This window comes from Rhizophagus irregularis, chromosome 20 (assembly GCF_026210795.1).
Source record: "Rhizophagus irregularis chromosome 20, complete sequence".
Lineage (NCBI taxonomy): Eukaryota > Fungi > Glomeromycota > Glomeromycetes > Glomerales > Glomeraceae > Rhizophagus > Rhizophagus irregularis.
The window spans coordinates 597,551-615,646 of record NC_089448.1 but is presented as its reverse complement, the minus strand read 5'-3'; the positions used below and the strand labels follow the sequence as shown (position 1 = coordinate 615,646).

At 24.6% G+C, this 18,096-nt stretch overlaps 4 protein-coding genes across 4 annotated transcripts; 2 read left to right on the top strand and 2 right to left on the bottom strand.

Annotated features, from left to right (window-relative positions):
* Positions 1–28: 28 nt before the first annotated feature.
* On the bottom strand, positions 29–1,513 carry OCT59_012771 (uncharacterized protein; the record flags this gene model as incomplete). The annotated part of the gene is made up of 1 exon (XM_066140354.1): positions 29–1,513. One exon carries the CDS (start codon positions 1,511–1,513, stop codon positions 29–31), a length of 1,485 nt encoding a protein of 494 aa, XP_066001239.1.
* A 1,260-nt stretch (positions 1,514–2,773) lies between these two features.
* On the bottom strand, positions 2,774–4,249 carry OCT59_012770 (uncharacterized protein; the record flags this gene model as incomplete). The annotated part of the gene is made up of 1 exon (XM_066140353.1): positions 2,774–4,249. One exon carries the CDS (start codon positions 4,247–4,249, stop codon positions 2,774–2,776), a length of 1,476 nt encoding a protein of 491 aa, XP_066001238.1.
* A 3,948-nt stretch (positions 4,250–8,197) lies between these two features.
* On the top strand, positions 8,198–9,894 carry OCT59_012769 (uncharacterized protein; the record flags this gene model as incomplete). Its single annotated transcript, XM_066140352.1, has 6 exons — positions 8,198–8,390; positions 8,703–8,728; positions 8,824–9,050; positions 9,486–9,676; positions 9,771–9,800; positions 9,881–9,894. The coding sequence occupies 6 exons, from the start codon at positions 8,198–8,200 to the stop codon at positions 9,892–9,894; spliced, it is 681 nt and encodes a 226-aa protein (XP_066001237.1).
* Positions 9,895–16,778: 6,884 nt separating this feature from the next.
* On the top strand, positions 16,779–17,714 carry OCT59_012768 (uncharacterized protein; the record flags this gene model as incomplete). Its single annotated transcript, XM_066140351.1, has 8 exons — positions 16,779–16,890; positions 16,974–16,985; positions 17,070–17,102; positions 17,173–17,241; positions 17,309–17,362; positions 17,439–17,474; positions 17,546–17,614; positions 17,689–17,714. 8 exons carry the CDS (start codon positions 16,779–16,781, stop codon positions 17,712–17,714), a joined length of 411 nt encoding a protein of 136 aa, XP_066001236.1.
* Between the last annotated feature and the right edge of the window lie 382 nt (positions 17,715–18,096).

Sequence of the window (18,096 nt, the reverse complement as noted above, 5' to 3'; positions counted from 1 at the left end):
TTTAATGTTGATAAATATTACTAAGATGTTATTCATCCATAATTACTGTATTCCTATGAGAATCACTTCTAAAATCCTTGATTACTCCATTATTTTTATATTTATTAATTAATTCTTCATAATAATCATCATCTTCATAAATATAATTGGATATAATTATTGAAAGAGCATTACCTTTCCATTTTTTCAAGAATTCCTCTAAGGCTTGTAAAGAAAATTTAAAATCACCACAAAATCTAATTTCTTTAATATTATTTAGTGTTGAACTAATTAATATTTTTAATAATATTTCTCCATATTCTAAAATTTTTTGCTCATAAGTTGAATCTTCATATGTATAATCAACTATAATCAATAATAATGACTTCAAATTTTGACAAATTTTTAGTAATTTTTCAATTTCTGCAAAATGTTCATTTGATGGTGAAAATATAAGAGATAAATATTCAATTGAAGGACAATTTTTATGAATATTACGTATAAAAATAAGAGAATTTTCAACGAAACCATCTATATACCCTAGTAATCCATATGGTTCCAACGAGATTCTCTTTAGGTGTCCCCCACTATTTTCAATTATAATAGAAGCTGCTTTCAAATTGTGATGATCTATTTTAAAGACCTCAAGATCATGGTATACACACTTCTTTAATTGTTCTTCAGTAAAATTAGAAAAACTAGTTTTCAATGTTTTTAGTTTATGAAATTTTGGGACTACCTTTTGTAATGTGCGACTAATAAAAATAAAGAAAATATTTAAATGAATAATATTATTTGCATTTTTTTCTAATGCAAAAAGAATCTCTTTATAAGAATCTTGATCTGCTCTAGGTATATATGTTGTATCATAATCATCTCTCCACTCAAAATACTTTAAATTTTTCTGAACTCTAATTAATTCAGCAATCCCATGATAATCATTTGGGTCTGAATTAACAACGATGAGCCTTTGTATATATTGACATAATTGTACCAATCCATAAAAATAAGAAGAATCTGTTGATGTGTCACATTTTAATTCACAAAGTGATTCAAGACGAATCCTAGCTTCTGGAAAATAAAATATTTGATGTCTAATTGATTTCATATCCAAATACTTTAACTCTGGAAATTTCTTCATAAAGAGTCCATAAAATTCTTGTTGCAAAAGAAATTGATTATAAGTTAAAGAGGATCCAATAGAAATTATAATGTTTATAATATTTATATTAATACTTCTACAAAAAGATAAATAATCGAATAAAAGTGATTGGAATGAAACTAAGGGTAAAGGAATTCCTCGTCTCGTTAGGAATTCCTTAATATCATCAGATAAATAAGAAGCAATGATTTTAAATAAATAATTTTTATTACTATAATTAATATTATAGCACCAAGGATTCCTCCATAAAATTGGAATGACAGTTTCACACCAAAGTCTATTTACCATTAAACATGAAAAGAGAGATTTTGAATCATCTTGTACTAATTCTTCAGATACTAAAAAAAGAATATCTTTGTTAAGTTTTGACATTCTTTAACAAAATAATCTTTAATCACTGGTTTATTATAGTAAATATCCTTGAATATAATTTTTCGTAATATTGAAATTTTTCGTAATATTGAAAAATTTTTAAAAAAGTTTTAACCATGAATAATGAAATACCGAAATAATATTCACAAGTAACGTGTCACAAGTAATAAATATTGCATCATTATTTGATTTTGGCAAAATTCCGAATTTATCCTAGTTCTTTGATCAACTTGCTGTACATCATTGATATGCATACTGTATTACATGACACTGCTGTTAATTTATTTATATTGGCAATTTATTAATGTTAGGAACCATATGTACGAACAAATTATGCAAAAAAAATAAAAGAAAATTATAAAATATGAGAGATAGTCTTAACTTTGGTTATAACCGATCATAACCGGTTTTTATCAGTTCGGTTATCAAGTTTGGTTATCAGTCCAAGACCGACTGGCTTTTTCATTTCAACTTTCAGTTGACAGATATTATGATATTTGACCGAAATAATATAATAATATTTTAGACAAGGTATTCCTGAAATAACTTTACCACAAAAAGAAGATATTGATGATTTTATTGATGAAGAAAAAACAATAATTGTGTTATGAGTTATGACTCTGGTTGAACACTGTGAAAATTGGTGATTTAAGAAGAAAAAATTCATTGATTTACTTAAAAAATCTAGTTAAAAAGGCCGTAGTTTTTAATTACAATACCAGAGATTCAGAAAGAATGAAAATTTTGGATATAATGACAAAAAATTTAGCTGTGCCATCTAGAGATGGCCAAAACTTCGCTAATAATTTAAAATTATAAAAAATTCGGTTTGATATAATGTTTTTATTAATTGTTTTATTACAAAAATATAAATTTTTATTATTTGCGTTTTTATCAGTTATTTCTATTACAATGTATTATTATAATGAAAATTGCTATTGCAATAATTAAATAAAATATGATTTATCTAGTATCAAATAATAAGCTTCGTTGAATATTATCTAATACATTGATAAAACATCTTTAATTAATTTTTTGTCTAATATCCTACTTTAGCCACTAATTTATTAATACTTTTATTGCAGTTTAAAGCTATTTTAATACTATTTATTGACGATAAGTCGGCAAAATTTTACGAATTGTAAAAATTTCGTCAAGATAACATGCTGTCACGTGATCAATATGAATTTTGATTAATTTCATGATGGTTAGGTTGCAAATCATCAAGTTTCTGCAAAGTAGTGATTAATAAGACGTTATTTATATCTCTATATCTATTATATTCCTATGAAAATCCCATATAAAATCTTTTATTACTCCATTATTTTTATATTTATTAATCAATTCTTCATAATCTTCTTCAATATAATTAGATGTTATTATTGAAAGCGCATTACCTTCCCATTTTTTTAAGAATTCCTCTAAGGCTTGTAAAGAAAATTTAAAATCACCACAAAATCTAATTTCTTTCATATTATTTAGTGTTGAACTAATTAATATTTTTAATAATATTTCCCCATATTCTAAAACTTTTTGCTCATAAGTTGAATCTTCACATGCATAATCAATTATAATTAATAATAATGACTTCAAATTTTGACAAATTTTTAGTAATTTTTCAATTTCTGCAAAATGTTCATTTGATGGTGAAAATATAAGAGATAAATATTCAATTGAAGGACAATTTCTATGAATACTACGTATAAAAATAAGAGAATTTTCAACGAAACCATCTATATACCCTAGTAATCCATATGGTTCCAACGAGATTCTCTTTAGGTGTCCCCCACTATTTTCAATTATAATAGAAGCTGCTTTCAAATTGTGATGATCTATTTTAAAGACCTCAAGATCATGGTATACACACTTCTTTAATTGTTCTTCAGTAAAATTAGAAAAACTAGTTTTCAATGTTTTTAGTTTATGAAATTTTGGGACTACCTTTTGTAATGTGCGACTAATAAAAATAAAGAAAATATTTAAATGAATAATATTATTTGCATTTTTTTCTAATGCAAAAAGAATCTCTTTATAAGAATCTTGATCTGCTCTAGGTATATATGTTGTATCATAATCATCTCTCCACTCAAAATACTTTAAATTTTTCTGAACTCTAATTAATTCAGCAATCCCATGATAATCATTTGGGTCTGAATTAACAACGATGAGCCTTTGTATATATTGACATAATTGTACCAATCCATAAAAATATGAAGAATCAATTGATGTGTTACATCTTAATTCACAAAGTGATTCAAGACGAAACCTAGCTTCTGGAAAATAAAATATTTGATGTCTAATTGATTTCATATCCAAATACTTTAACTCTGGAAATTTCTTCATAAAGAGTCCATAAAATTCTTGTTGCAAAAGAAATTGATTATAAGTTAAAGAAGATCCAATAGAAGTTATAATCATGTTTATAATATTTATATTAATACTTCTACAAAAAGATAAATAATCGAATAAAAGTGAATAGTGTGAAAATGATGGTAATTGAATTCCTCGTCTCGTTAGGAATTCCTTAATATCATCAGATAAATAAGAAGCAATGATTTTAAATAAATAATTTTTATTACTATAATTAATATCATAGCACCAAGGATTCCTCCATAAAATTGGAATCACAGTTTCACACCAAAGTCTATTCACCATTAAACATGAAAAGAGAAATTTTGGATCATCTTGAAATTCTTCGAATATTAAAAAAAGAATATCTTTATTGAGTTTTGACATTTTCGTAATATTGAAATAGAAAAATTTTTAAAAAAGTTTAACAAGAGAATGAAAATACCGGAATAAAATTCACAAGTAACGTCTTACAATAAATAAATATTACGTCAAATATTTGATTTGTCAAATTTTGTAACTTACCGAATTTATCCTAGTTCTTTGATCACTTATATCATGTGATAATTGTGATACACAATGTATCACATGACACCGCGGTAACGAAAGATAATTATTCTATTAACAAATTTATAATGTACTTGCAATCTATTAATATTAGGAACCATGTTAGAAATATGCATATAATATATTATGTACAGTAGATTGTACAAGATTATACATAAAAATAAATATAGTTTTAACGCGAAGTACATGTATTGATATTAAAAAATGATGTATGATTAATCAACTTTATAAATAGAATTTGACATAGAGATTGTGTAGACATTCAAAAATTTAATTCATTACTTTTAGTTTTATTTAATTAAGTTGAATTGATTTAATTTTTTTTTTTTAGACCGTAAAATCTAGTTTGTTGACTTGAACCAGACTGAGGAGCTTGTGTTGGCCAAAAAAAATTTAAATGATTTTTGAGACTGACTTATTAAAGTAGTATTGTTAAATGGGATGCTTACAGGATCCAAGCAATACTGAAAGTGGTAATAATCGAGTTTGCGTAGAATGGGACAAAATAATTTGTAGATCTTTTCTTTTTTTTTTTGATAATGTTTTACGACTTCCTAAAATCATCTACTAGCGTTATGCCGTCTCTACTAGAATTAAGATGCTTAGATCTAATAGTAAATGTGCGCCGATCACTTGTTGTTACTTTGCTCATGCTTACTACATCCTGAGGAACATGTAACTTTGAATACTTGACCATTTTGAAATTAATAATAATCAAATATTTTTGATGTATTTTAAAGACGAAGAAAGAATGATGCAAGACTGTCAGAAGTCTTGCTGCGGATTCTTTATTTATCTTATTGAATAAAGTCGAAAATTATAATAAGAACAAGGAAGATTGGGACGAAAATGTTAAGGGTTTAAAAACGAAAAAGAATGATGGAAAGTATTTTTTTTTTAATTTATTTTTGGTATAATTTATTTAGCGCAAGTTTTCAACGTGAACCTTCCAGAGATTATGAATTTTGATCAAAGTATAAAATTATTAATAAAAGTTTTTACTTTTCTAAATTATGTCTATCATGATGGAATTCAAAGCAACGAAATCAAGTAAAAAAATATTTTGGTTTAATTTACTAATTACAATATTCGTTCATATTGGGTAACATCCAGTTTGTTTATTGGTAAACTTTCTAACTTCATTATTTAGATACCTTAAAGTAAAAAAGAGAATTTTATAAGGAACTATCTAGATAATCATTATTTCTAAATTTGGTCATTAATCAATTAACATTATTTATCAATTTAAAGATGATGTACAAAGATTAAAGAACTTACTTGGACAATATTGAGAATTTAAAAATTCCAAATTTTGATTGATGGTAAACAAAAAAAGTAAAAATTATTTTGTCAATATATTTATTTAATGTAGCTTTTCATTTTTTGTTGAATTATTTCTTTTTCATCATCTAAATTTTTTAAATTGAAGACAAAATATTGATGATGATATTGATGGTATGCGAATTTTTAATTTAATTTTATATTAACTGAAAATTCCTGACAGTAAGCTCTTAAAATAAAGTATAAAAATAAATTTCTTTATAAAGCAAATAATTAAGAAATAATTTGTTATTTTTTATCTTTAGATGAATTTTGAATAATCGTTTAACAATGTTTTTTTTTATATTTTAAATTATCATCATTTAATTATTTATTTATCATGGATTATTTAAACACTAAGAGTAGTAGAGTAGTAAATGTTTTACAAAATTCTTTGTTTGTAGTTTAAATAATTTTAAATGTATAAATAAGCAATAAAAATATTTACTACCGTATATTGATTTAGACAAAAATTAAGTATCTTTACCGACTTTACGTAAATTTAAAGAATAATCTCGCTTGTCATCTTTGACCTCATGAAAGTACGATAATAAAATATTGTGCAAACGTTTTATTTATTTATAATAAATAGGTTAGATTGTTATTTTAATTTTACATTAAACTATTGGAAACTTATAAAATAGTTAAGATCACAAATAAAATGAGGTTTACATTATTTTTAAGAAACTAATATTTTTATGATTTTTATGTAAAAAAATTTTGCTAATAATAAAAATTCGAAAATAAATACCTCTTTGGCTTTTAAAGTGTAAATAAACCATTGCTTTTAAAGTGTCAGTCCATAAACCGTTGCTTTTAAAGTCAGTCTATAAATTGTACATAACCATAACTATTGGTTTCATAATGTTCTCAAAATTGAGCTTTGATCATGAGATTAGTGCAACCTGACCAAAAAAGCCGATCGAACAATTATGAACTGGCCTAATGTCAACAAGAAAGGAATTATTGTGATCACAGTAATTGCTTCTATTCGATGTAATCAGATTATATGTTTTGTTACACTTACAGTATAATCGAAGTATAAAAATATAAAAGTTAAGAATGAAATTCAAAACATCATTAAAATAATTACGGTAGAAGCTTTATCCATAACTTTATTTAAAGGATTTTATAGTTTATAGTATAATTTACCTAAAATTTAGGATCAATTGTAATAAAATGAGTTTATAATACATAATAATTTTTATAATTTATTATGCACCTTTTTTTTTTATCATATCAAAAATCGATAATTTGCTAGTTACTCTTTTTCTATCATTTAGCTTGTTAGAAATTAATATATTATTTGTTTTCCAAAACGTAGTAATACTACTACTGTCTTACTAGTTACTAGTATAAAGAAAATGTTTATGTAAGTACATATATATTTTCTTATGTCATGATAATATAGCGCAAATAATAACTAGAGCAGTGAGCTTAATAAATAATTATTCGTTTTCTTCATTTTTTTTCTTTAGGTTCGGTCAGGGATCTGCATATGACACAGAAGTAACTCAATTTTTACCTTCTTTTTTTTTAGCAATAATTGATTACTAATCAGTTTATCCTTCAATTAATATTTTAAATTTTATTTTTTCAGAACATTAAATCTAGTTGTTAAAGCTTACTGTCATATTTTACAGTAATCTTTGAGCGTAACTACTTTTTAACGCTATTAAATTATTATATTTTTTGAATTTTAAGAAAATATTTAGATTGTCATTAAATACCAAAATTGTTTTAAAAATAAAATTTCATGTTATTAAGAAAATGATGTTAAAATAGATGGAAATTTTAATAATTTATTGTTTTGTCATAATAATAATAATTATTTTTTTATTTACAAGCAGATTGAAATATTTTTTTTATAATTATTAACTACTTTAATGATGAATTAGTATATTATAACTGAATTCCATTTGTTAATACGAATTTCCTTTATATAATAATGGTAAAATATTTCTTTTAGTTTTTTGTATAGAATTTAAAACAAACTAAAATAATTGGATAATACATTTTTTAATCTAACAATTTTAGCACGATTCTAATTATCATAATTTTTAATACACGTTGTTACTTATAATGATATTGATTGACTGTACTGCATTTTTCAAAATTTCAACAAAGTACCTATATACTGTAGTATAATTTTACTAACAAATAATATTTTGGTGTTGCAAAGTTTTTTTTTTTTTTGTGAAACAAGTATTTATAGTTAGGGATTTATAAAAAAGGAAATTTCTTACTTAAATGATGTGTGATTTCTGTGATCATCAGCTGACTTCTTGAACACTTTATTGTTTGACCGTTTGACCTAAATAAAAATAAAATTTTGTCAATCGCTGCTGTGCAACTGTAATACGTTTTAACGCCTTTTTTTTTTTAAAAAAAAAAAATCTTTTTTATTCTGTTTAAACATAAAATTGAAGTCACATTTATTAATCTAATATGGAAGAATTTATGATCAGTGATGATGTATTTGAGCAAATAAAAAATTTTGACCATGAGGACCTAACTGAAAAACAAAGTTTGTTAATTGATAAGTTAATATTAACTGAAGAATTAAAAATACGTTATAAAGAAAATGGTTTATGCAAGGAATGTAAGCAACCTAATACTGGTTATACTTGGTGTAATTCATGTAATGCTAAACATTTTCAACAAAATTTCAAAAATTGGACTAGTGGAAATCATGAAGTTGATAAGTTTATTCAAAAAACACAACTTAAAGCTAAACAATTTGAGGAAGTTTTAGAATGGATTGAATATGATAGATTTGAAAATATTGAATACTTGACAAAAGGAGGATTTGGAACTATTTATAAAGCAATTTGGAAAGATGGATGGATAAAAAGTTGGGATTTTGAGAATAATAAATGGACAAGACGTAAATTTTATTGTAAGGAATATGAGAATTTTCCAGTTATTTTAAAATGTTTACATAATTCTCAAGATATTACATCCGATTTTTTAAGAGAAGTAAGTTACTTATTTTTGTATATAATTTCAAGATATTGTCCTATTATAAATGTTAAACTATCTATTAATTATTATTATTATGAATTCTTTTTTAGATTGAAACACATATAATTTTGTCAGAACATATAGGTAATAATATAGCATGGTGTTATGGCATTACTAAAGACCCAGAATCTAGAAATTTTATGATAGTAATGGGATATGTACAAAATGGTAGTTTAAGACAACATTTAAATAATACTTTTAATTCAACAAAATGGAATCAAAAGTTGATGATTTTACGACAAATTGCACAAGGCCTTGATAATATTCATCAAAAAGGGTTAATTCATCGTGATTTTCATTGTGGTAATATATTAAAAGACACCCATTATACTTTAATTACTGATTTAGGATTATGTCGACCAGCAAATGTAAAATCATCTCAAAATGAATGTAAAGAACTATATGGAGTATTACCTTATGTAGCACCAGAAGTTTTAAGAGGAAAAGGATACACTCAAGAAAGCGATATTTATGGTTTTGGAATTATTGCATATGAAGTCTGTACAGGGCTTCCTCCTTATCATGATATTGCTCATGATAAATTCTTAGCTATTAGCATTTGTCAAGGACTTAGGCCAAAATCAAATTATAAAATTCCTCAATTAATTTTAAATATAATTAATCAATGTTGGGATGCTGATCCTTTAAAACGACCTAAAGCAAATGAATTATTTGATTTATTATTTAATTTATATGGCGTTGAACTCACTAGGCAAATTGAAGAAGCAGATAATATTAATGAAAAGTTGACATCATCATCATCATTATATATTGGACCTGCTCTTTCATATACTACAAATCCTCAAGCGGTTTACACGAGTAGGCTTTTAGATTTTAAAAATCTTCCAGAACCAAAAAATGCTATTGATAACAAGGATGATAATTCATTTGGAGAATATTCAGGTAATTAATTTCCTAATTTACTTTACAAAAGCATTCTTTAAATATTTTATTTGACGTATATAATTATTTTTTTTTTATATTATAAAATCAATAGAAGCAATAGATTTTATTAAACTAGACCTAGGTACTTACTTATATATATTAACCTTTTGTATGATTTATTTTATTAATAATATCATTTAATAATTTATTTTTCACTTATAGATAAAAGCAGCTGAATAAAAGAAAGGAAGGGTGTATTTCTTTATTATTTATTATTTATTTTCTTTAACATACATTATTACAGATATGATATTTTATTGGAATGTATTTTTTATGATTAAATAAAGTATTATTATTTTATAAAATTATATGAAAAATAAATAGAATGAATTGTATGTAATATGTTATAAAATTGCAACAAAGTAAAAAAAATTACAAATTGTATTTTATGTTTAATCTTTGAATATTATAAAGTTATCCAACTCAAATGGAGGTCAAAAACCTAATTATGACCCGGTCCAGATTTTTAAGTTTGGTTAGATCATATTTAAATCAATCAACAAATCTTTTAGTGGAATAATGTTTATAAAATTTCTTAAACGAAAAGTTATATAAGATTTTGAACTATTATTTTTTTATGTCTTTATGTAAAAAATAACCTACTTTTAATATTCTTAACTTTATATGTAAAGAAAAAAAAAATATTATTAAAGATGAAAAAAACGGAATGAGATATCGATATATAATATATAGTATGTATAATGAATTATCAATAATAATTGCATTTATTTAAAATGAAAGAGGATGTAACATATATCCATATGTGGTAAATCGAGATACAACAAATCAGAAATTGCAAAATATCGTTATAAAATCTTAATCATTGGAAAATGATATAATGAAACATTTCGAGTATATTAACGTTAATTTCCATTGATTCTGTTAATAAAATAAATTATCAAATAAATTTATGGTTAAAAATCGAATTTTTCCAATTAGAAAACAACTTTTAAATACAACAGAATATTTATAAGTTCGAATTATATATTGGATAAAAAATAAAATATAATTATTTTCGCTTTAATAGTAAACATCTGAGTTAAATACATTAAATACATTGAAAGTATAGAAAGAATGGCATGTATGTAACTTTACATAATATTTATGAAATTGACTCATGCGATGGTTTCTCATTACACGTATAATTTACATCACGTATAGTTTGCCTTTTTTAACCATGTATTAATTTCAAAACTATAATAATACTACAAATCAACTTGTATGTAATTCAATGTTGAAATTAATTTAATTAAAAAAGTCTAAATTTGGGAAATAATATAATATATTGATAGTACAAAAATGACATCAAAAGATTTTTACTTCCTACTTGATGTATGGAAAAAATCTGATTGATCTGAAATTTTGAATCATCTGAAACTTTAGCAACATTTGACTTCCATGGTATGAAACTTCAAATATCAACGATAAAAAAATCTGTTTGTTTCATTGACAAATAATTTAACTATATCCGGTAAGTATATATAAAATTTTTACTATATTGTTAGTTATTTTAAAATCAAAATCAAAAACACAATTTATGTATTACTCAAGATTTTGTAATATAAGACTATATTTTAATAAAGGAATATATGAGTGGTAAAAATTTACACATATTTTATAAAGAATTTTACAAATATTGAAATGGATCGCAAAATTAGTTATTTTGAGCCAAATTTTGGATGAGTATTTACATTTATATTATTTTTACTATCTCAACTAATAATTATTTGAATGATATTTAAATAAAAATTTTTAGGAAACAAATTATTAAATAATTTTTCAACTTATTCTCCAAAAAAGTAAATTTTACGGTAGATGGTTATTTTCATTTGTCAAGTTACGTCACGTATCTTCTAACCAGACAGCAGTCCAAACATCGTACAAAAATCCAATAATCCAAAAAAAAAAAATTGAAAGTAGAAAACTTTCCGAAATCTAAATCCTCTATGAAAGCGTAATTGAAAATGGGCTAAGATTCCTCTCTCCGTCTCTCGTCCACACATCTAATACCTCTTTACTTGATCCAAATTCCAAAAATTTTCCACATGTCGTATGTTTGGTTTCAATTTCCATCATCACAATTCTCTAATTAAACTAAAAGAGACGTTATATTTTTCTTTTGAACATTTTTTACATGAAATCATGTAAAAATCTCCTTTTTCAAGGATGTTAGCCTAACTTCCTTAAAAATTAAATCCAGACCATCATAAGAATAATGGTCCACTGTAGCTAAAATCCAAAAGTGTTAATAAGCCTACAATCTAAATCTTTCACGTGATAATTGCTGCGGTCATTTGTCATCAGATTCTGGCAGAAAATGGAAAATTTTTTGCCGAATTGTGTACCACAAATATCAGTCTTTGAGAAATGTAAACAAGATCTCCAGCGATCCGTCAGCCATGATTATCAATGACCGGGAGGTACTGTATGGAAAGCCGCCATGGTCAAAAGTGCGTAGCAAAACATAGCGTGTATACACTATGTTTTGTAGCGCATATACGTTATATTTCACGGCGGGTTACCCCTGTTCTGTCTGTTTCAGGGGTAACCTGTTGCAAAAAATAGCGTTTAATACGCTATATTTCATAGCGTTATATACGTTATATGTTATGATGGGTACCCGTTATAAGAAACGGCGGGTACCTGTTATAAGGAACGGCAGGTACCCGCTATAAGAAATGGCAGGTACCCGTTATAAGAACTGGCAGTCAGCATATTAACTTTTGATAAACATCAATAATGATAATTATTTATTTAATGAAATTTTATTTGACAAATATTAAAATTTAAGTCACACATTTACGATTTTAAAGAAAAAAATCACCATATTTATTTTTATTGAAGTGTACAAATAAAATTAATAATAACAATAAATAAAAAAGATAAGTAAATTACAATGATCAAGGAGAAAGATGCTAATAAAAAAATGAAATAACAGTGGAGTAATGGAAAGTAATAGAAGATGAAAGGGAGTAAAAAAGAGTAATGAGAAGTGATAGGAAACAAAAAGGAGAAATAGGACATAATGAGAGATGAAAAGGAGTGATGGTAGACGAAGAGGAGTGATGGGAGACGAAAAGGAGCGATGGGAGATGAAAGGAAGTGATGGGAAGATGAAGAGAAGTAAAAATTTATTAAAATTGTAAATTTAATAAAAAATTTTCCAATCAATTTTTTATAAAAAAAAAGATCTCTAATGAAATTCTTTATTAAAAAAAATTTTCAAGCCAAAATTCTCGATACACTTATTAAAAAAAACTATTTTCAATAAAATTTTCTATTAAGATTTCTAAACAAAATTCTCCATCAAAAAAATAAAAAAATTTTTCAACAAACAATTCTCTAATGAATTCTCAATCAAAAAAAATATCCCGATTAAAGAAAAATTCAAAGATTCTTACCACCTATTAAAAAAAATTCTCAAAAGAATTTCTATACCAAAAAAAAAACTCCTCTCCTATTAAAATAAAAAATCTTTACCGAAATTCTCTATCAAAAAAAATCTCCCTGTTAAAAAAATTTACACTAACGAAATTATCTATCAAAAAAAAATTCTATGATGAAATTCCTATCAAAAAAAAAATATTCTCAGCGAAATCTATTTAAGAAAATTCTTTAATGAAATTCTCTATCAAAAACAATCCCCCTATTAAAAAAAAATTCTCTAATAAAATTCTCCGTCAAAAATACTTTCACCTATTAAAAAAATTCCCAAAAGAAATTCTTTATTAAGGAAAACTCCTTCAATTAAAAAAAAATTCGTAACAAAATTCTCTATCAAAAAAAATTTCACTTGTTAAAAAATTTTCTAACGAAATTATCTATCAAAAAAAGAATCTTCTCTATTAAAAAAATTCTTCAAATAATTTTCTACAAAAAAAAAAAATCTCAAATAATTCTCTATCAAAAAAATCTCTCCTGTTAAAAAAAATTGCTCCAACAAATTAAGTATACGTCAAAAAAAAAAAATCTTATTAAAAAAAATTCTCCAATGAAATTTCTATCAAATAAAAGTTTTTAACGAAATTATCCATCAAAAAAAAAAAAAATTTTTTTTAAAAAAAAATTAAATGGCGGGTACCCGATATGTGAAATAGCGTTTACCCGCTATGTGAAGCAGCGGGTACCCGATTTGTGAAGCGGCGGGTACCTGATATGTGAAGCGGCAGGTATTCAATCCCTTGAAAATTTTAAAATTTGGTCCAAAATAAATTAATAAACCGTTATAATATAAAGCGTATACATGTTAAATTATGTAGCATATACACGCTGTTTTTTATGGCGGGTTACCCCGAAATTGACAGGTTAATCCAACAGAACAGGGGTAACCCGCCGTAAAAGATAACGTGTATACACTATGTTTTGTAGCGTGTACACGCTATGTTTTGCTACGCACTTTTGACCACTACCACTTGCCATAGGTACTGAGGATGAACGCCTGGCAATTTGACTGCGTGCTGAATTTTTGCTGCGCCGATCAAAAAAAAACAAGGCAAAAATTCCAAAAGACCGAAAAAAAACCAGAGCAAAAAATCCTCAAAATAAAAGCTAATAGTCATCTTATTTTATAGTCCTAAACTTCTGTTACTTCTTCCTTTTAAGCGCTGACACCTAGCCCTCCTTGGCCCTTTTTGGGTCTACACTTTTGGCAACGCATACGAGCCGAGATAACTTTTTGGAAAGAAAGATTTCAAACTACTATTAGCTAACGTGAAATTTTATATCTACGTGTTCGTAAAGGAGTGAATATTGTCAAAATGCGTTAAAAATGTAAACTTTATATACTTTTTTAAACTCTTCCACCATTTGTTCAAGTTCTAAAATTTTTGGACATGATGATCAGTTCCCCTATGAAAATTCTAAATTTCAGACTCCATTTTTACCTGCCGATTTCTGTTATACCAAAAATTATTAATATTTTAAGATTTTTCAATTAAACACCTTTTTCAATAATAAATTAATTTTGTAAATTTTTTTGAATGCATCAATTACTTGATGCAGAAATTTCTCAAAAAATTTCTCATTAATTTTCTCAAACAAAAATCTATATCAAAAATTCAAATGGATTTTATTAAAAAATTTCCATAGACTTTATAAAAAAAATTTCTCATTAAAAAAAAAGATTTTTAAAAATGAATTTTATTAAATAAAAAGATTTTAGATTGAACCGTTAAAAAAATAAATATCTTAAATGGAATATAGTAAATCGTTATATAAATATTTGACTATATAATTTTCCGGTAATTAAATCAACAGTTATTTAAATAGTAAGTCTATATATTACACTGACGTTTAAAATAGTCTCCATATAAATAATTTGAATTGTGTAACATGAAACCTAAGTACATTATGACGTAAAGATTTCTTTCATTTTTTTTTTTTAAAACATAAAAATAATGAATTAAATGGTTTCTTATAACCTTTCATTTTAATTATTCACCACGTTGTTTATTTAAAATAAATTCAACTGAAAATGACTAAAAAAAATTGGCTTTTTCATCAATCATGTTTATATTGATTTTTTAAGTGAGATTTAATTTTTAAAAATAAAATTGGAATAGATAAATGATTTTCTTTTTTTGGGTATGAGGCGTAAAATATTACGGTACCTCAAGTTTATGTGGCACAAAATGAAGTTTGATCATCAATTTGCATTTTACTAATTTATCACGGAATTCAAGTGAACCGAACTTAAAATAATTCATTCATTATGTCCACCCTTCGATATGAATTAATTTATGCAACAATTAAAAGAGCGATAACATTAATAGATACTAGTATTTACAATGATATACACAAACAATTTGAATTTCAAAAGCAAACAGTCCTTGATGATAAAATTCTTACAAATGATGAAAAAACTTATGCAATAAGACGGTTAACTAAAAGTTATGATCGAGATAAAGTTAACTATAATTCAGGAACAAAAAGAGTTTGTGAAAATTGTAAGCAAGAATGTTTAGCCACATTATATTGTGAATATTGTGTTCGAAATTATTTAAAAGAAGAATTTTCAAATTGGACATCTGGAAATGATGATATTGATAATTTAATACAGAAATGTCAAATGGAATCACTTATGCCAAATATGGTAGTTGAATGGATCCCATATAGTAATTTAGAAGATATTAAATATTTAACAAAAGGTGGATTTTCTGAAATTTATACAGCAGGTTGGATTGATGGACATTATGATGAATGGGATTCTGAAAAAAAACAATTAACGAGACTTGGAAATCGTGCTATAGTGCTTAAAAAATTAGAAAATGTTGAAAGTGCAAATCAAAGTTGGTTTGAAGAGGTTTGTATTATTGTATTCTATATTTTATAAAATTGTTGTAATTTGTTGTATTAACACTAGTATTTTTACAAATTTATTATCTTTTAGGCTAAATCACATTTAACTATAAGTAATAAATGGCCAAGAGTTCTTCGATGTTTTGGTTTAACGCAAAATCCATCAAATGGAAATTATATGCTTGTAATGAATAAAATGAGTGTAGATTTAAGAAAATATTTACAACAAAATCATAAACAACTTACATGGAAAGATAGAATGATAATTATTAATGAAATAACTCTTGCACTTTATTTTATTCATAAAGAGAAAGCAATTCATAGAGATTTACATTCTGGAAATATATTATATCTTCAATTTGATAATTCTTGGTGTATTAGTGATCTTGGATTTTGTGGACCTGCCGATAAACCATCAGAAAGTATATATGGAAATCTTCCTTACATAGCACCCGAAGTTATTGTTGGAGGAGAATATACTTTTGCATCTGATATTTATAGTATTGCAATTCTTATGTGGGAAATTTCATCTGGACAACCACCATTTATAAATTATGAACATGAAAGTGATATTGTAATGAATATTATTAACGGTATAAGACCAAAAATTGTGCCAGGAACTCCATTAGAATATAAAAATGTAATGAAAGAATGTTGGGATGCTAATCCATTAAAAAGACCTGACGCTTATACACTTTGTATAAAAATGGAAAAAATTAATTTATATTATCAAAATATGTCAGATGAATTATTCAAATCAGAAATGGATAATTTAGAAAAGAATAAAGTAGAAGAAAATTATACAAGTAGCAGATTATTTACAAGTAAAATTCACAACTTTGGAAATCTACATGAACCAAGAAATGCAACAGAAGGTATAAGTGTATAATATTTTATTAATGAATATATTCAGTTATTTTAAAATACATTATTAACGTTATCTTTTTTATTATAATAGAAGAACAAGAAGGTATAACCGTACAAATAATAATTTCTACCATTTTTTGGTTACTATAATAATTTAGTTTTAAATACTTTATTTTACTGCTAATAGCGTTTCATAGTAAATTGTATGATTTTAACAGTAGTAAGTATTTAATAACATTATAGCGTTGAATTATCATATAATGACGTTTAATAATTAATTTTTATTTTAGTTAACGACTTTAATAAATCAAATGAGCAGAATAGTAGCAAATCATCAAAAGTAATTACTATTTTTAGAGGTAATATATTTTAATTATTGACAAATCGAGATTGATTTATATATTAACTTTATATCTTAATTTTTAGATAGTAATAAAAAATTATCTAAATTATTTAAAAAGTTGCAAATAAAGTCAAATAGTAAGTAAATTACTAACGAATAAAATTACTATATCAATTTCATTTATTAAAACGTGACTTTTATTTAAAAATTTAGATGACGAAAAAGAAAAAACTCAAAAATATGTCGATGGTAGGTGAAAATTCTACGTAATAACGAACGATTTTAATACCGGTTTAATTCTATTTACTTATCTATTACAGATGATGACGAAGTATATAATAATCCAAACCTTCATTCAAAAGAACAAGATGAACTGGAAATTCCTGATGGTAAGTTCTTAAAATAAATAAATTTCTTTATAAAGAAAATAATTAATCTATAATTTGTTATTATTTATCTTTAGATGGATTTTTTGATAAATCAAATTAACAATATTATTTTTTTATATTTTCAATTATTATCACTTATTTATTTATTTATCATGGATTATTTAAACACTAAGACTAGAATAGTAAATGTTTTACAAAATTAGTATTAGTTTGTAATTTAAATTATTCTAATAAATTTATTCAAATTATTACATGTATAAATACCGTATATTGACTGATTTAGACGAAAATTAAGTAATTTAAGTCTTAACGTAAATTTTGACAGATTATTCCATTCGTTATACATGAATTTATTAAAACAAGTTGAAAGAATAATCTTGCTTTTATCAACATGTCATCTCATGAAAGTATGACAATAAAATATTTGTACACACGTTCTATGTCAAGAAATTTATTTTATTTATAAAAATAGATTAGATTGT